General features: G+C 40.9%; 1 protein-coding gene across 1 annotated transcript in view; it reads left to right on the forward strand.

Moving 5' to 3' along the window:
• Window positions 1-13,352, forward strand: part of EHHADH (enoyl-CoA hydratase and 3-hydroxyacyl CoA dehydrogenase) — a 47,339-nt gene extending 33,987 nt beyond the window's left edge. The window contains exons 6-7 of the mRNA XM_002915670.4: window positions 2,059-2,400; window positions 10,172-13,352. Coding sequence (XP_002915716.1) covers window positions 2,059-2,400; window positions 10,172-11,433 — 1,604 coding nt within the window. The 3' untranslated portion in view covers window positions 11,434-13,352. The remainder of the gene's footprint in view (window positions 1-2,058; window positions 2,401-10,171) is intronic.
• The last annotated feature ends 12,049 nt before the right edge of the window (window positions 13,353-25,401 follow it).

The raw sequence follows: 25,401 nt of genomic DNA on the forward strand, positions 1-25,401 counted from the left end.
GGGGAACAAGATGAAGCCAGAGTCTTTTTGTGACTTAATCTCAGAAACGATACCCCATTACTTAGAGACAACCTACCACATTCACTGTGGTTTTCTTTTTTTTTTTTTTTTTATCACTGTGGTTTTTATTTGCATTTCCTTAATGACTGATGCTGTTGAACACCTTTCCACATGTGTATTAGCCGTTCATATATCCTCTGGTGAAATAAATAGCCACTCAAGTTTTTGCCCATTTAAAAAACTGAGTTGTTTGCCTTCTAACTATTGAGTCACAAGAATTCTTTCTATACTCTGGATACACATACTTCACTGGATATTTGATTTACAAATTGTATTGGTTTTCTATTGCTTTGGTAGCAAATTACTGGAATCTTAGCAGTTTAAACGACATGAATTTATTATCTGACGGATCTATAGGTCAGAAATCTGCTGGGCAGGTCTCACTGACCTAAAATGTGCATGTCTGCAGCCATACCCCTTTTGGAGGCTCTAGGTGGGAGTCTGTTTCCTGCTCACTCAGGCTGTTGGCACAATTCAGTATCTTGTGTTACAGGACCAAGGTCCTCATGTTCTTGCTGGTTGTAAGTCGAGGGAATGGCCCAGGGGCCACTGAGTTCCTTGATTCTTGGCCCCCTTCCTCCATCGTCAAGCCAAATCATCACCAACAGGTCGAATCTTCCCCATGTTGTGTCTCTCTGACCCTTCTTCATTATCAATGTGTCTTTCACCATAGCTGGGAAAGGGTCTCCTCTTTTAGGGACTCATATGATTAGGTTGGGAACATCTAGACAATAAAGGATAATCTCTACATCTCAAGTTCTTTACCATTAATCATATCTGTAGAGTCCCTTTGCCATGTAAAATTATATACTCATAGGTTCTAGGGATTAGGAAATACACATTGGGGGCATGCAGCAATACTCTGCCTACCATACAAATATTTTCTTCCAGTCTGTGGTGTATCATTTCATTTTCTTAATGGTATCCTTTGAAGTACAAAGTCTTGAATTTTGATGATGTCCAGTTTATTGATTTTTTTTTTCTTTCATGAATCATGCTAAGAATCCTTGGCCTAACCCAAGGTCCTGAAGATTTTCCCTATGTTTTCTTCTAGAAATTTTTAGTTTCAGCTCTTCGATTTAGATTTATGATCCACTTTGAGTTAATTTTTATATATTGTTCTAGGTAAGGATCTAATCAATCTCTTTCTTTCTTTCTTTCTTTCTTTCTTTCTTTCTTTCTTTCTTTCTTTCTTTCCTCCCTCCCTCTTTCTTTCTGCATATATCTTTCCAGTTATTTCAGCACTCTTTATTGAAAAAACTCTCCTTTCATTGAATTGTTTTGGCACCTGTGCTGAAAATCAGTTGGCTGTAATTGTCAGGATTTATTTCTAAACTCTCAATTCTCTTCCACTGATTTGTATGTCTCCCCTTGTACCAATATAACACTGCCTTCTTTTCTAGGTCTTTTTAAGTGTTTGTTACTATTAGGAATGGAGTTGAGATTATTTTGAATCTAAAATATTTTTTTAAGATTTTATTTATTTATTTGACAGAGAGAGAGACAGCCAGTGAGAGAGGGAACACAAGCAGGGGGAGTGGGAGAGGGAGAAGCAGGCTCCCAGTGGAGGAGCCTGATGCTGGGCTCAATCCCAGAATGCTGGGATCACGCCCTGAGCCAAAGGCAGATGCTTAACGACTGAGCCACCCAGGCGCCCCTGAATCTAAAATATTCTTAACTCAGAAATATTTTCCTTAAACTCACTGAGAGTTATTTAATCTATTATAGCACCATCTTGGGTTTGGAACAGAAACAAAATGAAACTTTTATGCCTACGTGAGGTAACTTGAAAATTGCGTTGAATATATTAAATTCTATCAGACTAAGGTGCGTCAGATGTTTTGATGTTAGTGTTATGTTAAATGTCTTGATGAATAGTATTTAATTTTGTACTTTGAATTTGAACAGGTTATTGTTTGTTATTATTATTACATACTCATATTCCCTTTGTATAAGTAACATTTCCAAAGATCCGATTTTCTTTCTTCTTCCTTCCAGATCAACCTCTGGAATCCCGTAGACTCTGCAACAAGCCAATTCAGAGCTTGCCCAACATGGACAGCATTTTCAGTGAAGCCTTTCTGAAGATGCGGAAGCAGCATCCCGGGTGCCTTTCTCAGGAGACGTGTGTCCGTGCAGTCCAGGCTGCCGTCCAGTATCCCTATGAAGTGGGCCTCAAGAAGGAGGAGGAGCTGTTTATGTACCTTCAGAAATCAGGGCAGGCTAGAGCCCTGCAATATGTCTTCTTTGCAGAGAGGAATGTCAGTAAGTGGTCAACTCCCTCAGGAGCGTCCTGGAAAACAGCAGTGGCACATCACATCTCCTCAGTTGGCGTTGTCGGTAAGAACGTGGTGGGGTTAAAGTCATTCTCCAAACCTACACATACAAAGTGCTGCCATTTGCTTAGGGCCACCAGGTACCAGGCTCTACACTAAACACATTGCTTGTGTGGCTAACGTATTTTCCACCCCAGCCCGTGAATTATCTTCATTTTACATGTGAGGCCTAGAGACAACAGCCTCCTCACCAGTGAGCTAAACGCAAGCGGTGTGAGGATCTGACGCTAGGTCTGTCTGACTTAAGACTCTAGGTACTTTTGTGGCTTTTTTTGTACTCATTGCCTGTTCTTCCCTTCATGAATCTCTCACTCCTATATTTCCCAGCAATGATTATTATTTGTACCACATTTCAAAGTATGGTCTGTCACTCTGGTAGCTAGGTATTTGGAATGAAGGCTCTGTCTTTCTGGTCCCTGGATTCATTCACTTTTCTTTTGACACCACTATCCTCAAATCTGTCTGCACCCTGAAATAGTGACCTCCTTACTTTCCCTCTGGAATTTTTCCAAACAAAATGTCTTTTTTCCTCAGAAGCTAGCCCTCTGATTGGCTTCTTTGGGCTACTTTCCTAAGCTTCTCTTGTTCTTAGTCTTGACCCAAGAATGGTCTTTGGTGGATTTTAAACCCCCTGAAATGGTAACCAAAATGTTATATGTGTCAGCTTATGTATAGTCTTCTGAGGGAGGAGGTCCATAGTTAACTAAAAGTGTCAGCTTTCTTAACCCTCACCCAGCTGTCCAGCTCCAACCCAATTTAGAGGGAAGGAGCCAACTCTACATCTTCTCAGTTTGCTGTATCAGTCACACTGTGCTCTTTCCAGCATTGACTCTGTTCACTTGTGATTTTTTAAATTTTATTTTATTTAAATGCAACTAATTAACATATAGGGTATTATTAGTTTCAGAGGTAGAGCTCAGTGATTCATCAGTTGCATATAACACCCAGTGCTCATTCCATCACATGCCCTCCTTAATGCCTGTCACCCAGTTACTCCATCCCCCCACTCACTTGTGATTTTTAAAGGAGATGGATAGTGTGACAGAGAACTATGAGTGTTTCTTTTTTGTGCTTTGTTCAGCAATACCAATATTTGTTTCTAGTTGTGTGCTTATCCTGTTTCTTCTCTATATTCCTTCAAGCCAAGAATAATTGATGCAATGTAACAGCAAAGGTGAAATTTATCAGTATTGTGTTCATCACCCATTGTTTGAGAGTTTCCCTATTCCCTTGTTGTGACCCTTTTAAAAAAGATTTCAGATTCGTGTCTGGCATGAAATGTCTCAAAGTTTGTAGTTTTGTTTTTTTAAGTATAGCCCATATTGTTCAGAAAAATATTTGAAGAAGCATTTAAAATCCATGGACGATAACTTGGATACAAATAAAGCGAGAGAGTTTGGTCATTTCCCCCTCGTCACGTCTGTCCCCATACTGCTCCACACTTGACTGTGGTGACGCAGCCTCCTGCTGCACCCTGTGCCCTCTGGAACCCTCCTACACCTTGGTCTGCTTCCTGCCTGACACCTGGCTTACTCTTGGCACCTGCCCCTCCTGCAGCCCTCTCAGGAGAATGCCGCTGATTCTCTCGCAGTCCACACCCCCGGTGTCACTTCCCAGTTCCCTTCTCAGACCATTATCTCTTTCAGGACACTCCTCTGTGGTGCTGCCATCTGGTCTGATCACTCTCTCCCTCCTCATTACTGTCATTACTCCTCCCAGCCCCATTTGCTGAACATTTTGGCTGGCTCACAGTTATCCACTTCCCCCCAAATCCTGCTGCCACCCTGATTGTCTTCATTGTCTGTGTGGACAATGCATCCAGCCCTGTTGCTTTCCAGTTCCTTTGCCTCCTCAGATCCAGTAATGTTCACCTCATTTCATTTCCATGGCCCCTACTTATGACGTTTCCGTAGGTCTTGCCTTTACCTTGAATATTTCTCCACCTCTGAAATCCAAATTCTGACCTTTCCCCGACAACCTTGTATCTTCCCACCTCTCTTCGTTGGTTATTACATCTACGTCCGTTACTTGATCAGCTCCCCTTATCTTTACTTTCTTCTCTTTCCACACTTCACTTCCAGAGTCATCCTTTCAGCCACTTTCTTGTCAGTGTCCTTGAACTCCGTGACTCATCACCCTTTCACTCTGCCCCCTGGCAAAACCCCAAGTGTGCACTTCCATGAGCCCATTTCCAGGCTTCAGTACAGGTTGGTGCCACTGAAAGTTCATGTTCCCCCACCTTGCCTGGGCTCTCAGAGCCATCCAAAAGGGAGAAGACTGCAGTTAACCCAAATTACAGAACCAGTAGTGAAAACATCCCTTATTCTTTCATTATGTCTGTCAATAGAGGAGGTTTTTTTTTTTTTTTTAAGATTTTATTTATTTGACAGAGAGAGAAGCAGCAAGAGAGGGAACACAAGCAGGGGGAGTGGGAGAGGGAGAAGCAGGCTTCCCACTGAGCAGGGAGCCCGATGTGGAGCTCGATCCCAAAACACTGGGATCATGACCTGAGCCAAAGGCAGACACTTAACGACTGAGCCACCCAGGTGCCCCAATAGAAGAGGTTCTTGACCAGAATTAATTCCATGGCAGTTAAAGGCAATGAGTTGTTGGGGAAGCAGGACCCCTTGCCCCCCCATGTGTTTAATTAGGAAAAATTAGGAAACTAAATTCAATATAAATATAATATGTACCTTTGGAAACATAATTACCAACGGTGAAAAGCTTGATTTTTCAACCCCCCCCCTTTTTGAGATCTTTGAGACCACAGATTTGTGAGAAGAGAAATTAGGAGCTAAGAACTATTTATTTTTTTATGATTTATTTATTTATTTGAGTGAGAGAAAGAGGGAGAGAGAGAGAGAGCATGTGAGCAGAGGGAGGAGCAGAGGAAGAGGGAGAAAGAACCTTCAAGCAGACTCCCCACTGTGCAAGGAGTCCTATGTGGGGCTCAATCCCAGAACCCTGAGATCATGACCTGAGCCAAAACCAAGAGTCAGCTGCTCAATTGGCTGAGCCACCTTGGCACCCCAGAGCTAAGAACTTTTTGAAATAAATATATATTGTGTTTTCATGTATGTTTTTATTTCAGTGATTAAATGAAATGTGTCAGTTTATAGAGCTAAAGAAAATCTAAAGTTATGGCTAGGACACTTGCAAGAAGCATTAGTCTGGTCCACTTTATGATTTGGGTTCTAAGTTGATTTGTAGCCCCATAGGTCATTGAGCAGATCTGCTCTGCAAGGTGAGCACTGAGGAACTGTACTTGACCTTCATAGGGGCCTTTCCTTCACCGCTCTGTGGTCAGTTCTGAGATATCATCTACCTTACTGGACACTTTAACAAAGTACTTTCACATTGCATCTTGTTAGTCCTCATTGTCTCTGATTATAATTCCTATAGTGTTAGAAATTTTATGTGAAGCTTGGGACCGAAAGCCAGGAGGCCAGGATTTTAACCCCATGATCTACCTCCTACTTACCAAGGCTAAAGTTTCGGATACAGTTGCTATAGCAGTGAGAGCTACCCAGCCTTCTTGCTACGGAGTGAAATGCAAATGTTTATTAATTTTGGAAAATTAAATGTTTTTAAATAATAGATTTATTAAATTAAATAAGTTAATGCAATTTAAAAATTAAATGTATTCCAGAGAAATAAGGATTTCTGACGACTGATAACATTCTGTATTCAAAACCAATTCCCAAAAAACTAAACAAAACAAACCAATTCCCAAAGCTAGTCAATGAGAAGTGCAGAAGAGTAACATATAAATAGTTTTCACAAAATGGTTTCCTCCACAATGGATTGATTAGGTAACAGATAACCACCCAGGCTGAAACAGATAGCAATCTCAGTGGTTTAACACAATAAAGATTTATTTCCTGCTTGCTCTATAAGGCCATTCTAGGACAAGGTTTTTTTCTAACTAATGGCTCTGCCATTCTCCGGAGCAGGGGTCAGGAAACTTTTTTTTAAAGGGCCAGATAGTAAATATTTTAGGCCTTCTGGACCACATGATCTCTTTTGCAGCTCCTCAACTCTGCACACAAAAACAGCCATAGATAATATGGAAACAAATTAGTGTGGTTGTGTTCTAATAAAACTTAATTTATGAGACTGAAATTTGAATTCGACATAATTTGCATGTGTCACAAAATATTGTTCTTCTTTTGGTTTTTTTTTTCAACTATTTGAAATGCAAAACCATTCTCAGCTCACAGGCTGAGAAAATAGGCAGAGGGATGGATCTGGCGCACAGACCATAGTTTGCCAACACCTGCTCAGGGGTCTCCCCCAAGGCCTCACAGTTGTTGTCTGCAACCTCTACATCCTGGTAGTAATGCAGGACCTTGTGGGAGATTCTGTGGGCCAGTTGAGCCCACACCACCCTCCTTTCCCATTTCATTGACCAGAATTAGTCACAGGCCCTATCAGGATAGAAAGGATCCAGAATAGTCTTTTATGTGCCTAGAAGAAAAATGGAATGGTATGGGGAAGGAACAGTGACATCTGTGCCATCAAATCATTTGTCTACATTTTCTGTTCTTCTTGCCTTTGCTTAAAGTATTACTTTCCTTTTCCCTTCTCCAGTCTGGTTGACTCAACTTCCCCAATATCATCCATTTCAATATGATCTTTCTTCAGATATTTCTACAAATACCTTTATTTTGAAGCTTTTCTTGATTCATCCAACCAAAAATAATCTCTTTCCTTTGACTCATCAAAGAAATTTGAACTCTCACACCACGTCCTTTACCTTATAGAATGGATATTTGTCAACTTTTCTTCTTCCCACCTCTAGATTATAGGCCCACTGAGGGTTGATACTACTCATATTTTTTATAACAACTTTATTGAGATGTAACTCATATACCATAGCATTCACAGTTCAGTGTAAAATGGGGTAACTTCTATGGAAAATAGTGTGGCAGTTTGTCAGAAAATTAAAAATAGAATTACTATATGATCCAGTAATTCCACTTCCGGGTATATACCCAAAAGAATTGAAAGCAGGGACTCAAACAGATATTTGTACACTGATGTTCATAGCAGTATTATTCATAATAGCCTCGAAGTGGAAGCAACTCAACTGTCCATTGACAGATGAATAGATAAACAAAATGGGGCATAAATGCAATGGGATATTATTCAGCCTTAAAAAATAAGAAATTCTGACATATATGTATGCCTCCACATGGATAGATCTTAAGGATATTCTGCTAAGTGAAATAAACTAGTCACAAAACAACAAGTGCTGTATGATTCCACTTTGATGAGGTAGGCAGAGAAGTCAAAATCATAGAGATAGAAGGTAGAATGGTGGTTGCTGTGGGTTGGGGGAGGGAGGAGGAGGACGGGTTATTTTTCAATGGGTATGCAGTTTCAGCTTTGCAAGATGAAAAGCGTTACAGAGATGGATGGTGGTGCTGGTTTCACAATCATGTCAATACACAGATGCCGCTAAACTGCACACCTGAAGATGATAGTTATGATGGTAAATTTTGTGTTATGTGTATTTTACCACAATTCAAAAAAAAAAAAAATTGAAGTGCATTGTAACAATGTCACCAAAAAAAGAATACACTTCAGTAGTTTTTAGATATTCCAAAGTTGTGCAACCGTTGCCACAATCCACTTTGTTCTTTTTATTTTTAAAAATTTTTGAAGAGTTAATTTTTTTATATGAGAGAGAAAGAGAGCACGAGAGGGAGGGGGCAGGCAGAAGGAGAAGGAGAAGCAGACTCCTCACTGAGCACGGAGACTCAATCCCAGGACCCTGAGATGATAACCCAAGCCAAAGGTAGATGCTTAACTGACTGAACCACCCATGCTTCCTGCCATAATCAATTGTAGGACATTTTCATCCCCCTAAAAAGAAACCCTGTACCCATCAACAGTCATTCCTCATTGCCCTCCCCCCAGCCCCTGGCAACCACCTCTACTTTCTGCCTCCATGGATTTGCCTGTTCTGGACAATTCATATAAACAGAGTCATATAATATGTGGCCTTTTGTGTCCAACTTCTTTAATTTAGCATAATGTTTTTAAGGTTCACCCATGTTATATAGGACTTCATTCTTTATTAATGTCAGTACTTCATTCCTTTGAATAGCTGAATGATATTCCACTGTAGGATTACATTTTGTTTATCCATTCATCAGTTGATGGACATTCAGCTTCTTTCTACTCTTTGGCTATTTTGAATAATGCTGCTACGAAAATTTCTGTAAAAGTTTTGTGTGGACATATGTCTACAATTCTCTTGGGGATGTATATATACACACTTACCTGCCTACCTGCTTACCTAGGAGTAGAATTGCTGGGTCATATGGTAATTCTGTGTTTAGCATTTTGAAGAACTTCCAAATTGTTTTTCACAGCTGCACCATTTTACAATCTTCCAGCAATGCATCAGGGTTACAATTTCTCTCCGTCCTCACCAGAACTTGTTATTGTCTCTCTTTTTAATGATATCTCTCCAAGTGGGTGTGAAGTGGTTGCTCATGGTGGTTTTGATTTGCATTTCCTTCATGATTAATGATGCATCTTTCATGTGCTTCTTAGCTATTTGTGTATTTTCTTCGGACAAATGTTAAAATTAAATTGTATTTTTATTGTGAGTTGTAAGAATTGTTTATATATTTTGACATGAGTCCCTTATTAGATACATGATTCTGTGGGTTCTTTTTACTCTTCTTCATGGTGTCCTTTGAAACACAAAAATTTTTAATTTCTGATGGTGTCTAATTTATTTTTTTCTTTTGTTGTTTATGCTTTTGGTGTCATAAGAAATCATTGCCTTATCCAAGATCATAGAGATTTACTCTATGAGTTTTATACTTTTAGCTCTTACTCAGTCTGTGATCCATTTTGAATTAATTTTTGTATATGGTGTGAAGTAGGAGTCCAACATCATTCTTTTGCATATGGATATCCAGTTGTCCCAGCATCATTTGTTGAAAATCGGCTATTCTTTCCCCATTAAATTGTCTTGGCACTCTTGGCACTCAAAAATCAATTGACCATAAGTTATGAGATTATTTCAGGACTCTCGATTCTGTTTCATTGATCTATATAGGTCTACCCTTATGCCACACTGTCTTGAATACTGTAGCTTTGTCATAGGTTTTTAAATTGGGAAGAGTGAATCCTTCAACTTTGTTTTTCTTTTTTAATATTGTTTTGGTTATTCTTGATTCCTTGTATTTATGGATGAATTTTAGGATCAGCTTAATTTAATTTGTTAATTTCTGCAAAACACCAGTTGAATTTTTGATAAGGATTGCATTGGAGATGAAGATCAGTTTGGGTAGTATTGCCATATGAACAATATTAAGTCTTCTGATCTATGAACATGGGATATCTTTCTATTTATTAGGTCTTCTTTACTTCAACAACGTTTTGTGGTATTTTATTCTTTTTAATGCTATTATAAGTAGAATTGTTTTCTTAATTTCATATTCTGATTTTTCATTGCTAGTATATAGAAATACAATTGATTTTTTGTATATAGATCTTGTATTATACAACCTTGCTGAACTTGTTTATTAATTCTAATTGTGTGTGTGTGTGCACGCGCATGAACATTACTCAGTGTCACATCCTCTGGAGCACTTAACACAGTGCCTAATCTTAACTAATATTCAGTCCATTTGTATTCCTTGAATTGATCTCTTTAAATGCCCTGTTGCCACAGAAGCCTCCCATTAGCTGAGTAATTTTTCAGTTCCCGGTATTATTGAATCATTCTTTTTCTTCTTCACTCTTATCTACAGGCTTGGGAACAATGGGCCGAGGCATTGTCATTTCTCTTGCAAAGGCCAAGATCCCTGTGATTGCTGTGGAATCGGACAAGAAGCAGCTAGAGGTTGCCGAGAAGATAATATCCTCCCTCTTGGAAAAGGAAGCATCCAAAATGCAGCATAGCAGCCACCCTTGGTTAGGACCAAAACCTAGGTTAACTACATCTATGAAGGAGCTTGGTGGTGTAGATTTAGTCATTGAAGCAGTATTTGAGGAAATTAACCTGAAGAAGCAGGTCTTTGCTGAACTCTCAGCTGTGTGCAAGCCAGAAGCTTTTCTGTGCACCAATACTTCAGCCCTGGACATTGATGAGATTGCTTCCTCTACTGATCGTCCTCACTTGGTCATCGGCACTCACTTCTTCTCGCCAGCTCATGTCATGAAGTTGTTAGAGATTATTCCCGGCCAGTACTCTTCGCCCACTACCATTGCCACAGTTATGAATTTATCGAAAAAGATTAAAAAAATTGGAGTAGTTGTAGGTAACTGTTTTGGATTTGTTGGCAATCGAATGTTGAAGGCTTATTACAATCAGACGTACTTCTTGTTAGAAGAAGGCAGTAAGCCAGAGGGCGTAGATCAGGTGCTGGAAGAGTTTGGTTTGAAAATGGGACCTTTCAGAGTGTCAGATCTTGCTGGACTGGATATTGGTTGGAAATCTCGACAAGGGCAAGGTCTTACTGGACCTAAGTTGCCTTCAGGGACGCCTGCCCGAAAGCGAGGCAACAGGAGATACTGCCCAATTCCTGATATGCTCTGTGAATCAGGACGATTTGGCCAGAAGACAGGGAAGGGTTGGTACCAATATGATAAGCCATTGGGTAGGATTCACAAACCTGACCCCTGGCTTTCTGAATTTCTGTCACAGTACAGAGAAACCTATCACATTGAGCCACGTATCATTAGCCAGGATGAGATCCTTGAGCGCTGCTTATATTCCCTCATCAATGAAGCATTCCGTATCTTGGAAGAGGGGATGGCTGCTGCTCCAGAACACATCGATGTTATCTATTTACATGGGTACGGATGGCCAAGGCACAGGGGTGGGCCCATGTTCTACGCCTCCACAGTTGGGTTGCCCACAGTGCTAGAGAAGTTGCAGAAATATTATAGGCAGAATCCTGATATTCCGCAGCTGGAGCCCTGTGATTACCTGAAGAAATTGGCTTCCCTGGGCAACCCTCCTCTGAAAGAATGGCAAAGCTTAGCAGGACCCCCTAGCAGTAGATTGTGATTCAGCCTTCCAGGTTATGCCTCCCATGCTAGGATCAGGTAATGCTCACGGAATTTCATTGATATTGAATCCAAAGGTCCAAAATAAGTGTGCTCTGAAATATAAAGCAAAAGAAATAAGTGGTCAGCTCAACCTTCTCTTTGGGTCTTCCATCTGATTATTCTAATGGGTCAAATCTTTAGGAATGTGCTTCCTATGCCTCTGAGTCTGCCTTTATCGGATAAATCATTTTGATCCCAGTGAATAAACTTGTGTTAACACCATAATAACTAAGGAGAGAGACTCAAGATTAAGTTGAGGTTTCCAAGTGCTTTGATGGTTGGAGATGTCAACAATTAATCACTGAAAAATGCTACTAAGCCGCACATTCATTTTGACCTCTCTCCACCTCACACACATGGCACTGATAGGAAATCTTACAGGTCAGTCTATTCAACAAACAGTCACTGTGCCCCTCGTGAGCATTTTGCACAGCGCTTGGTAAACCCTGAGTCCAGAGAGCCATTCATTCAGCAGGGAAAGCTATGATGACGTTTAGTCCATGGTCTCGGGGGGGGGGTGGAGTGGAGGTAGTTGGCAGGGTCGAGTCAGCAGGGAGGGTCTCTATGAGTGAGTACAGAATATGACCCACGAGAGGTGGAAGGAATAACCAGAAAGAGAGGCAGAGTGTCAAAGACGTAATAGCACTAAAGTTGTAGGCAAAACCCAGTCAGGGAGTAGTGAGGGTCTCAAGTGCTTCCGACTAGAATGGGGGACTCAGAGTAGCTTAGCAGCTCCTACTCAGTGTATGACTTCTGTCCACAGGGCAGTTACACGGGCACAGTCGTCCTTGCTGCTGGCAAGGGCCTCAGTGATGTTTGTTGATAACTTGGTCGGGACCAGGGGTGTCTACCACCTGTCATTCTTTTCTATGCATGGAGAAGTAACAAAGTAGTACTTGTTGACTTCATGTTAAGAAGGGATCCTAGAAAACATCTAACCTCCTCCGATTCTATGATAGAGTCATGATGCCAGTCTCCCTGTCATGATGAACCTTGTGATGCTGGGTGTGGAAATTGAGTCTAAAGTCTGAAATGACTGCAAAACAGATTCTGTATAGTTTCCTGATAAGCATTCTTCTCTTTTTACTTTTTTGTGGGGTTAAAAAGTTGAGGGGCTGGTCAACACAAAAACCGGCCCACAAATGTCTCTAGTAGTATTGTTCTTCATAGCTCCAAATTGGAAACAACCTAAATCTCCATCAACAGATGAATAGATAAACAAAATGCAGAATAGCCATACAATAGAGTATTTGGCCATAAAAAGAAATAAAGTAAGTACAGATAAATAGTACAATACGATGAACCTTCAAAATGTTATGCTCCGTGAAAGAAGCCAATCAGAAAAGGTCATATCTTGTATGGACATTTATGTGAAATAAAATAGGCAAATCTATAGCGAGAGAAAGCAGATCAGAGGATGCCTAAAGCTGGAATCATTAGGAGATAGGGAATGGGGAGGGACTGCAAATGGGGACAGGATTTCTTTCCGGGTTGATGAAAATGTTCTGAAATTATTGTAGTGATGGTTACATAACTCTGTGAATTACCAAAAACCATTGAGTTATATAATTTTAAATGGGTGAATTGCATGGTATGTGAATTATAACTCAAAATTGTCAATAAATAAGTAAATAAACAAATGGGCGCAACTTGTCCTTCATTGTGATGGAAATGAACTATTTTCACAGTATTTTCACTTGTGAACCCAAACAAAATTATCTGATAATCTTGAACAAATACAGTTTTCCATTATCAAAAACAAAAACAAACAAAAACTCCATAGAATGTGTCTTGAATTGTAGTTTAGAATAATTTTTAAATTGTATATTTCTGGATTTTATGTAAATTGGTCCTTGAAATTAAAGAAAATTTTTTAAAAGCTTGGGAAGTAGTGACTGTGCAAAGTGACTTATCTTCAAATCCATGTTAAAGGACTGGCGTGTGCACTCGTGCACACACACACACACACACACTTTTTCCTCTTTAGACCCTGAGTGGATTTTATTTTGAGTTCTTAAAACTCATTTTCACCCTACACTACCCTGTAGATTGGACCTTTGAAACTGGAGTGTCTATGAATAGCTTTTGTGAGCCCCACATCCCTGAACTCTGCTGCTGACATTTGTGTATATGAATCTGAGCGTCTTGCTTCGAAGAGGTACCGCATCTTACGTCGTATTTTCAAAAGTGTCTGTGACCCAGTAAGGTTAAGGAGTAACAGTCTCTATATAATATGGGAAGAAGAAATAGGAGTTCAGTTATTCTTATTTTCTATCAAAGAGGCAAAGCTAATTTAAATTTCTTGGGTCCTACGTACAACAGTGGGTAATATGGTGAAACCTGTCCAGGATATTCCATTTCATCCTTGAAAATGTACTTGCTTCAAAGGCTTATTTTGTTGTTGCTGTTGTTATTGATAACTTTAAAACTGCCTGTCTTCTTTTTTTTCTTAAACAGCTTCTGAATGACATTTTAAAACTATGTTCTAATGGTAGTCGACTCTGACGAGAAATATATATTAGAAGCACCCTTGAAGCTTTGCCATAACACTCCAGGCTTTAAAGATGAGACTAACAATGTTCCTTAAATCAGCAAAGCCCCTGTGCAGCTGTGGCTGCTATCTACTTACTTCCAGCAAGAACAGGTGTATGTGAGAGAGAAAAACTGTAGGATCCTGAACTCCCCTGATTAATGATGTTTCAGAATTGTGTATGCAAATCATACTCCACAGCAGTTAGGAACGGGAAATTTCTAGGGTCTTACATTTGTCTTTAAAATAGACACCTAGAAATCAGAAATATTGTAGGCTTACTAGATTGGCTGACTCTTCTTGGTAGCCATTGATGAGATTAATAGGAAAGAAGTCCACTGGACCAAAAACAGCTTTCCGCAAGAACAGAAGAGTCTTTGATTATTCTTGGGACTATCAATGCCAACTGCTTATCTTGCGAGCTTATAATTTTGAGATTAACAGCTAAATTGCACTGCTTTCTAGTAGGACAGAAGCATTATACAACTCTGAAGGACACCGCTCATACTCTGTTCCAAGCGGTTGCCATTCACATAGAAATAATGTGAATAGCACCCCCTAGAGTTGTGCGACTCCTGGTACTGTTTTCAAGTCAAAAACTCCTGTAGAGTTTTCAATCTGTGTAGAGGTTTCAAGTCAAAAACTCTGTCCTCTGTTTATTGCTTTAAGTATCTTTCTAACCAAAAGTTAGTTGTCAAAAGTAAAGGGAAAGTCTCTCTTTAGATTTGTGTCTCCAGTGGGACCAAAATTTTACAAAGATTTCATCTTGTCTGTTCATCTCAGTATTTTTTTTCTAGTATTCCAACAAAGAGGAACATAAGAGATGAACGTTGTTTTTAAATTCTTGTATAAAGTATTCCAGGACCTTACAATCGTAATATTTATTTATTCACTTTCACCAAACTTAAAATAGCCTAGCAGAATGAGTGCCTGAATGCATCTAATAAGGTGACATGAGCAGAGCTGATGCGATCTAACTCTTTCACTATATTTACGGTTATTCCACCTTCTGTAAGCGGAAGCAGTTGCTAACTCCAGCCATAATGTGAAATCCTTAGGATACGTAGGGCAAAACCTTCTCCAGCCGAATCGTAACTGCACTTGGATTCCTGAAGTCTGCCGAGGCCTAGACAGTTGTTAATTTGTACATTTTGGCAGAGACTGTTGGCTGTCCCCCAATGTTTTTCTTCTTCTGTAGTAATACACTTCTCAATTTTTTAGCTGAGCATTAGGCTGCTCAAAATACACAATATATTTATCAGCTCCTCTTGCATCCAGTTGTGACTATGTGAGTGAGATCTAGAGAATGGGATGTATATAGAAGCATCACATGGCACCTTTGGGGAATTTCCCTTAGAAGTCACCTGATGTGCTTCCTTTGCCCATTTCTTTTTTGTCCCTTCCTCCGTTTTGCTGCCTGGAACACAGATGTGACAGCTGGAGTCCAACCACTATCCGGGGCCATGAGGACAAAGGTCATGCCTTAGGGATAGCAGAATGGAGGGCCGTAAAGAGCTGGATCCCCAAAGACCTCCTAAAGCAGAGTTGCTACTCTGCCTTCCAACAGTCACTTATCTGAGAGAGAAATCAATTCCTATCATGTGTAAGTAAGTAAGCCAGTGTTATTGTAGGTCTTTAATTATCACAGGTAGGGACCAAGAATCAGTGCGGTTTGTTTTCATTTGTTTGGTTTTTGTTTTTCTCAGTACCGTAGGTAATTCTAATACATAGGTAGGCTGAGAATCCAGTCTCATTAAATAGGATTTCTTGTTTTAAGAAAAAAACAGGTGCCAGTGTGATGTGATTTTCAACTTGATATTGAATTGCTCATAGATTTTTATGTTATATTTCACATAGAATTGTTGTAGGCAGTTCATGGAGACGCCCAATAAGAACCTGAGAATAGGGCTTTAAATCAACATTTAGTAGGAAGTAGTCTCACAAGCCTATTTGAACCTCAGATGGACTCCTACTTAATGAGAGACAAAAACACTCAAAGAAAGTTTGCGTTATGGGAAGGAAAGGTGGTCAACAATGGCACAAAGGAAAAGGAAAACAATTCAAGAAGCCATATCTTGAATTAAACAAACACTATCTCTCAGCACTGACCACAAGGGTGGTGGTAAATCTGGAGTACACTAACCTTCTCAGCAGATCAGAAATCTCCAAAACGGGGTGCCCTTACCCAAGGAGGTGTAAAAGATAACTCACCGAGGTAGAGGCAGAAAATATTAGAAATGATTGCTACTTATCTTTGTCCAAAGAATAAGAAATTATTCTTTATTAATATTTCATGGACACTGTTGGCCTCACCAGGCTGCATCTCAGATAGCCATACATGAGGAATGAAGTATCCTGTGGGGAGAGGGCAAGCTCCCACATCTAGAGAGGTTGACAGTGGCTTCCTCCCTCTTTCATTTGCTGTCAGCATGTTGAGAAATATTGAGGATTATATATGCTGGGGTAAGTGAATATTTAGACTTCATTATTTAATCTCACTAAATTAACCCTCACAAAAGACTCCTTGAAAGAAAGTACAGGTGACGATACTGCAAGTAATACAAACAAAAGGAAAAAACAAGAAAATTGCAGAGCTGGCAGGTCTGTACAGCTTTTTGTCAGGCGCATTGCAAGGTAGAATTATTTAGTCAGATCCAGGAAGAAGCTGACTAAAAAGCTTCTAAATTATCAAGAAAATTATTAGGAATATTGATTTATTATCTACCATTCATGATGAAGCTTGTCCTAAGTGTGTATTGTGTCTTATGATACTAGTTAATAGGACGAAACCATCGCCTATTAGCAAAATGCTTTAACCTCATTTCATCGTTATCTCATCATTGACAAATTCCTTTTCTTTTCTTTTTTTTTAAGTAGGCCCAAGCCCAGCGTGGAGTCCAACGTGGGGTTTGAACTCATGATCCTGAGATCGAGACCTGAGCTGAAATCCAGAGTGGGATGCTTAACTGACCAAGCCACCCAGGTGCCCCCATTTATAAATCTCTATTTAATTGTGTTTTATAACGTGCATATGTGTCAATAGAATGGTGAAACTATATAAACATCCTACATATTAGAGATGTATACCAAAATTTATGTGATCCTTTACACAGATCCTCCTTTAGAAATGAGAGATTTATTTTCCTAGATGCTAACGGTGCTGCCAGAAAATGGCCTTCTTTGGGGATTGCCTTGCTCAAGGTCACATCTTCCAAAGGGAGCTTGCACCCAATGACTGCTCAGTGCAGGAGTATAAGTGCCTGGTCCTCATGCCCCAACTCCGAAGGGCTGACAGCTCTAGAGCTCCCAGTGATACTGGCCTGGGGTCTTCATCGGTACTGGACTGAAACACAACCTCTCCCTCTGCTCATTGCCGCTTCTTCCTCTCTCCTTCACAGGTGTTAATCCCAAGAACACTCCCTAATTTCTATCTCAGAGTCTGCTTCCCAGGGAACCCAAACTATGACAATGAAGCTGCATGATCAAAAATGATTTGGATCAAAAATATTTGGATCCATATATTCTCTATCAACTCTTTGGTATTGGTCTAATAGATTTCTTTTGATCTCACATGTCATTAATTTTTACAAATATTCTGGGTGTGCTAGAATGTGCATTCTTTGACAAATACGGGATTTTCTCGTAAGATCAAGCTTGTTAATTAAATTACATTTGTCAAATTTTCTCTTTAGCCTTGATGATGTTTTATCTGTAGTCCTCCTCCTCCTGTGATTGGGGACAATTATTCATGCCAGAGCGGTGACTCCTTTCCTTGGCGCAAAGAGCCAGAAGTGACTGAGAGGCACAGGTGGTGTACAAAGGCTCTTACCACCAGGGGGTGGAAGCGTTTCCCTTCTAGGAACGGACTTCTAGATCTCAGAGTGTTAGTTGCCACTACTGGGAGCAAGAGGGTCACTGGCAGTAAAGGTAAATGGGGCCAATTCTACTTCCACTCTTTGGTTCCTATAACCTTGAATTCTACCTATTAGAAGCATAGCACCACATAACGGTGATTGATTTAGGGTGTGAACTGCATCCTGGAGGATGGTACCCCATCCTCACAGGGTATCTTCTCCAAGCTGGCACCTCAGAGCTAACTTCAAAGAGATATTCTGTTATTCCGTTAGGAAGGCAATAGCTTCTGGGTGGCGTTGTACGCGATGGAAGTAGGGAATCCATGCTCATAGGCGCACTTCCACACCACCTTTGTTTTAAAGTGTGTCCTTTGGTCTGATGCAATATTCTGTGGGTTCTTGTGTCACTGGCTCAGATGCTCTCTAAGTCCTTGGAAAGTGAAGTCCTGCAGTCAGGAAAGGAAAACCCACACATGGAGTATCTGTCAATTCCGGTCCCAATGAAACGCTGATCTGCTGACTGAAGAGTTCCAATGTAATCAGCTTACCTACCAAGTGGTTGCTGGGTCTCAGGATAGGATAGTGCCTGGGGCTGCCTGTACAGTCAGCATCTTGATTAGCCTTGGCGAGCGGGAGCCCATTCTGTTGGGCTCATGCATAACTTCCATCCTTACAGCCTAGTCCGTTGACAGGCTATTTGTGCCTGCACTAAGGTGGTCAAGGACACTGGCTCATTGATGTCCACTAGCCTGGCCGCTCTACCTACTTGTTTGTTTAATTCATCTTCTGTGGTAGAGGTTCTCTGGATGACCTTAACACGTGATGCCCAGCTCTTCACGCTTTGTGCCCATTCCCACAGGTCTGTCCCTCAATTCTCCAGTTTTTGCTGCCCCCTATCTTCCAATATTTCTCCTCCTACACCCCGTCCAACCATCCAACCATTGGGCAATTTACCATTCCCCATATATGTTCTCACCTCAAGTCACTTGTCTTGAGTCTTTTGCTTCCTTCTCCCACCATCTGCCATGGTCATTCTGGTGTGTCTACTTCACTGGTTATGTGCCATCATTTTCTCCAAGCCTCCAAGAGCCAACTTAGCAGTGTATTAGTAATGTGTCCCAGGGTCTTTACCTGGACACTAAATTCTCTATCGTGGAGAGTGGTTCCGTATCAGTAAGCTCTCTCTACCAAAGTTTATGTCTGCCCTCCCCCTTTATCTGGCACACTCAGGGCTCACTCCCAAACATACTTTCCTGGTATCCACTGACACATGTTGGCTAGTCCTATAGCTCCTTGGGGATATGACCTTTCCTTCCTTAGTCTCAGCACTGCCCTGAATGGCTTATTTTGTGACTTAACTGTAACTATCATTCTGCTGGCCAGGAAGGAAGATATTTCCTGAGCTAGGCATGCATTTTGCAGACAGAAGCCTCTGATTTGTCTTAGAGCAAGTAGGGGTGGGGGTGGGAAGAAGTCACAGGTCTTCTGCAACGAGAGGTGAGCCTCCTCCACAGAATTTGATATTTTCAAATTCTTTGACCTAGATGTCCCTATTCCAAATCACAGGGTCACACCTCTTCCCGATCACATCCCTAACTTTGGCAAAGCAGAATTGCCGTGAGAATCCAACCCTCTCTGGAACTCCATTGCCTTTATAATTTAGTCCTGACTTGATCCTCTGTGTTTTCTGCCCCGTGACTACAGTAGATGAGTCTCCCACATGCTGCCAGGGGAGGCCTCTGACATTCGCTGTTCATCTTACATTGGTAATTAATGACCTTCACACCTTTTATTGTGTTTCGCTAGTGCAGTGGTAGCCCCCAGCAATAGCCATCTGACTCCATGTAATTACAGCTTCCTATAAACCTCTCAAATGCCTGAGATATTGCCCTCATTACCTTTTATGGGTATCCTGCTTCAACCTCTCCACTGATGAAGTTGTTTGGGATTTTTTGTTTTTTGTTTTTTGTTGTTGTTGTTTATTTTAAGTAGGCTCTATGCCCGGCATGGAGCCCTCCACTGAAAGTTTTAACTTTTCCACAGTTACAGCATGCTAGAAGCTTTCAATGTTCCAGTTTCCACCAGAGATGATGTTTTCATGGCCGGTTGCCTGGTTTGTAAGGCAGCTCCAAAATCCCATTTTAGAGTTTGCTTCCAGGGACCAGTTCTGTTGGCAACTGTCATAGGCCATGATCCCCAGGAGAGAGACTCTGGAGTAGAGATTTCCATGCAGAAGGCCTGCTGCTGAGTGCCCTTGGAAACAAGATCTGTACAAGAGTGAAGAAAGCAAGACTGAACAGAAGGAGGAGTTGAACTGCAAGGCAGGTGCAGCAAAGCTTTGTCAGGCCCCCTGAATTGAGTCAAGGGGTCAGGCTTTGTATGCCCACCTTGCTTTTGAATGTGGGTTGCCCCCAGCGAGGCGTGGCCTTGAACAAGGTATCTACCTTCAGCCAAGGTCAATATCCTTGGAGAAACTCAGGTCCCTGGCCTCTGCCAGCAGCCAGCACTCCCTGAGAGCGGTGCAGCACAGCCTCCAATGCACAGTTTTCACATTACTCTCATCGTACCTGTGCCCTGTTTTGGTCATTCGCTGCCAAAAGTCCAAACTCCCATCCACCTCTCCCTTCATCCCTGAACTCTCACCCCCATACGTTCTGTACATCTCCTGATCTGATGCCTTGTCTTCCTCAGCTTTCCAGATCCTTCTCCTGAGTTCTCAAGGGACTCAATTCACAATGTGCATTAGCGGAATCTCCTCTAGTCTCCAAATGTTCTCTGAATATTCCTTTGTCTTCTTGACCTAAATCCTTAGGGTTTTCAAGGAGGTCTCTAATGAATGGCTTGCCCAGCCAGCTTCAGAATAAATTGAGGAATAAATCAGAAGTAACTCCGGGCGCCAAATATCACCTTTATTAGTGGTACAGTCCGGGTGGAAGGATGTGGGTTTCGGTACATTAACTCTGCTGACTGGATAGCACTGTATTCGAGAAATAGATCTCCCCAAACAGTGGCTGCAGTGCTGGACCACAAATATACCACCCCCCCAACCTCGTCTTCTGAAGTCCTCAGTTACAGAGTTTGAAATAATTCTCTACTGAACGTAAGTTGTCTCAGACCCCTTTGTGAAACAGGTGAGGAATAATTAGAAAAAAAGAGAGAGAGAGAGAGAGAAGATTCTCAAAATCAGATAAACGGTAATAGAATGAAACATGTGTCATGGGGAAATGAATAATGTAGAATATTAGTATTGGAGTTCAGAGAAGGAGGTGGTTACTAAAAAATTAATGCCACTAACCTCAAGGAAGCTATCCTATTACATTTCCTCACGCATTCATTTCCCCAGCCTCCTTCTGGCTGCCTAAACCTCCTATTCTTCTGCATTCCATCACTTCCTTCTCCATCCTCCTTCTCAGCTGATGTCTTTGCTTCCTTCACAGAGAAAATAGAAGCAATCAGAAGAGAGCTTCCACAGGCAGCCATCAACACATCTACCCACCTCCCTGCATCTGTGCTCATATATCCTGCCTTTCCTCCTATTTCTGTGAATGAGCTATCTGTCAAAACCCAACTCCTCCACTTGACTCTAGATCCCCTCCCCTTTCACCTACTCAGATCTGTTCTCCCAGCAATCCTTTCCTCTTTCTTCTGCTCCGGCTTCCCTTTCTTGGTGGCTTCTTTCCAAGCAGCCTATAAACAAGCTGGAATTTATTTCATTAAAAAAATATATTTTTTAAAAAAATCTTCCTCCTGTCTTAAAAAATCTTGATCCTGTCTCTCCTTCCAGCTACCTTCTTTCATTTGTAGCAAAGCTTCTATACTGATGATTCTCTTGGTTTCCCATTCTTTTCCTCTCATGCTCTCTTGACTCTATTCCAGTCAGGCCCATATCCCCACCACTCTACCAATACTGCCTTTGTCAAGGTCACCAATGCTCTTCTGTTGCTGAATCCAATGGTCAGTCCTGGTTCTCATCCTATTTGACTCATTGATCGTTCCTTCTTACAAAGCTTGCTTTACCCAGTTCCAGGATACCACCACTCTTTTGATTTCTTCCACCTCACTAGCCTCCTGGTGGGTCTCCACTGCTGGTTCTTCATCTCCCTCACCTCCAGATGTTGGAAGGCCTCGGGGCTCAGTCCTTAAACCTCTTCCTTTGTTCATGTACGCCTAGTCTCCTAGTGATCTCAGTTGCACCGCTTTAAATATCATCTATGCACTGAAAACTCCTAAACTCACACCTTTAGCCTGGACCTCTCCCCCATTTGTCTTGTCTACTCAAAATTTACATTTGGATGTCTAATAGATGTCCAAAACTTAACATTTTTAAAATTGAGCTCTTGGGGCGCCTGGGTGGCTCAGTCGTTAAGTGTCTGCCTTCAGCACAGGTCATGATCCCAGGGTCCTGGGATCAAGCCCCGCATCAGGCTCCCTGCTTAGCGGGAAGTCTGCTTCTTCCTCTCCCACTCCCCCTGCTTGTGTTCCCTCTCTCTCTGGCTGTCTCTCTGTCGGTCAAATAAATAAATAAAATCTTAAAAAAAAAACTGATTTAAAAAAAATGCTTACAAAGAACGAAAAATAAAATCACATTTTATGGTATAATTAACAAATTCTCCTTACTTAAAACAATAACATTACATAAAAAGAAATCTAAAATTCTAGAATATTTATTAGAATCTATGGAAATTTGAACTGTTAGAGAAAATCTAAGTTTTGCTATACCACTATGTTTTCAATTATCCAAGTGGTCCTGAAAACTATCTCATAATTCAGACTCTATGTCAGAAGATGGAATGAACTTTATTAAGTAAATTTTAAATACATCATTCCAAGAAGTAGATGTTCAGACTGGGCTTTTTGCTGCACCCCCCACTAGATGGTGCTAAGAAGTTTTCTTAAAAAATCCAGTTTAGGGGTTCACTTTTAACTAAGCAATAGGATATAATTCATACGTTCAAGGATGCTTCTCTAATAACATTTGTTTTTATAACTTTAGATAAAACATTCTGTGGGCTTCTAGAGCTTGTGTGTGGATGTGATGTGGGTCAGTTTCATAAATAATAGTCTGAGTAGGTGGAAACCGGAGATAGGATTTCAGCTGCAACTGCATTTGAAATTATTAGATTTTCAGCAGTCATCGTGTACTTGGTTTCCAATAACCTTTCCTGGAAACCTCAGCAGGCCTCCTGAATTGGAGATGTTGTTCAATCTGCAAGAGTGAGCGTTAGAATACTATTTCAACTTAAAAACCCAGTTACTTGTTCTTGTGGTTCATGAAAAGCCAGCTTTGTTAATTGTTTAAAATAAAGGCAAGAGTTTTTAAAATAGAAATTGAACAGTTGGATTTACGGTTCTTTCTATGAAGATATTTTGTCTGTTAGGCAGAAAATTCAGGATTTTTTCCATGTATACTACACGAATGGAATAGTATGAGCTGCTGGTAGGCTACAGCAATTAGTCCCCTCGGCCACTTCCTAGAGGCCATTTTCAATGGGAAAACGTAATGGGTACAGGTTCTCAGATTTTGCAATTTGCCATGGATTTGAGGCTTTCCTGGAAATTTCAGAATCAAAGACCTCCTTTATTTTATCCTCTGTGGAAATAAAATTTTGTTCTGAAAAAGCATTACATTTTATTTTCTAGATTGAAATTCCAGCTTCTTTACTGTTTACACGTTGATTCTATTTCCCATCTTTTAAACATTTTTTCCAACTTTATTGTGATATAATTGATATACAACATCACGTTAGTTTAAGGTATACAACACGGTGATCTAGGTATATCTGGAAAAATGATTGCCACAATAATGTATGTGTGTGTACTGAGAACATTTAAGATATATTCTCTTAGCAACTTTCAAGTGTATAGTACAGTATTGTTAACTATAGTCACCTTGCCGTACATTAGATCCCAGAATCTATTCATCTCATAACTGGAATTTTGTATCCTTTGATCACCTTCACCGTCCAGCCCCTGGCAACCACCAATCAATCTATGCTCTGCTTCTGTGAGTTTGGTTTTTTTAGATTCCACATGTAAGTGAGATCATACAGTATTTGTCTTTCTGTGTCTGACTTATTTCACCTAGCATTATGCCCGCAAGGTTTACCCATGTTTGTCTCCAATGTTAGGATTTAATCACTATTGTTCCTTTCTCCTAGTCTTACCAGAACGGGAACAGGGACAGAGAAAACGAAAGGCGTCATTTACATAATCATTTGCCTAATTATCTACATTTATTTGCATAAGTTATACATCTCTCTGAGTATGAGAGGCAGACCCAAAGAGGGAGAAGAAGAGCCTGGAGATGGGGGTTGGGATTTCACAAAAGTCTCCAGGGACTTTCCTTCAGGAAGAAGGGAATCTGGATGACAGCATCCAGGGAGTCAGGAGAGCCAGACCAGCAGACCTCTGGGCTTAAGGGCATTGAGACTACGTGGGAGGATACTGACTGTGAAATTGTCGCTGGAAAGAGCAAAAGAGGAAAGAAAAGTAGACAGCATAAGCAAAGCTCAATGCACTTCTTTTCTCTGCAGCTGATATTCCCACTTCCCGGTGTCTCAGGCTGGAGATGAGACAAGCAGGACCTCAGGGCAAGGGATCAGCAGCTGTCCTGCCAGCCTGCACACAGACCCCTTTCTTCTTCCTTGCAGGGAATGGGAAGCTGCTGTAAGTGGAGCCTTGTTATTTGGTCTCTCCACCCCCAGTTATCAGAGGGAAGCTCTGTGTGGCAGCCTGTCTCCCATTCCTGGGTGGGGGAACAACACAGAGAGAAATAATCCCAGCATATGAGCGCCCTCTTTTCACTCCTGTGTCTTCAGGCAATTTGGCGGTGGTAGCCCAGATCCCAAAGCTAGAATCTGGCTTAAGCAGGAGGGGGCAGCTTGGGGAGGCGTCTTCATCTGCTCCCCCAGACTCATTTGTTTCTTTGCTTCTGCAGTAGTTAGTGGAATTGTTAGAGCCGTAATTGCCAAACTTTTAAGATCACACCTTTTTTGGTTAAGAGATATGCTTTAATATAGACAATATAATCATTGTGCGTTTTTTCAAATTTTTATTTTATTTTATTATCTTTAAAGAATTTTTTATTTAAATTCAGTTTAGTTTAAATCTCAGAAAAAAAACTTCCACAGCACTTACTATTGCAAGATATTGTTCTAAATATTCTGCGCGTGTTAACTCACTTAATTTTCACAACACCTCTCTGTAGCAGGTATTATTATCTCCGTTTCATGGATGAGGAAACTGAAATACAGAAAGGATTCTTTTCCAAGGACGTATAAAGGCAAACCCAAGATTTTAACACAGGCAGTCTGCTCCCAGGGTCTGTGCTCTTAAGTCATGCAGTATGTACTTACTTATACTTACAAATGTGTGTATACCTTATGAAACATAAATATACATGGATATTTTTTAAAAAAATTTTTTGAGAGAGAGAGATCAAGTATGGGGAGGGGCAGCGGGAGAGGGAGAGAGAATCTCAAGCAGACTCCATGCTGAGTGTGGCGTCTGACAGCCCAATCTCACGACCCTGAGATCACAACCT

Source organism: Ailuropoda melanoleuca, chromosome 1 (assembly GCF_002007445.2).
Source record: "Ailuropoda melanoleuca isolate Jingjing chromosome 1, ASM200744v2, whole genome shotgun sequence".
Lineage (NCBI taxonomy): Eukaryota > Metazoa > Chordata > Mammalia > Carnivora > Ursidae > Ailuropoda > Ailuropoda melanoleuca.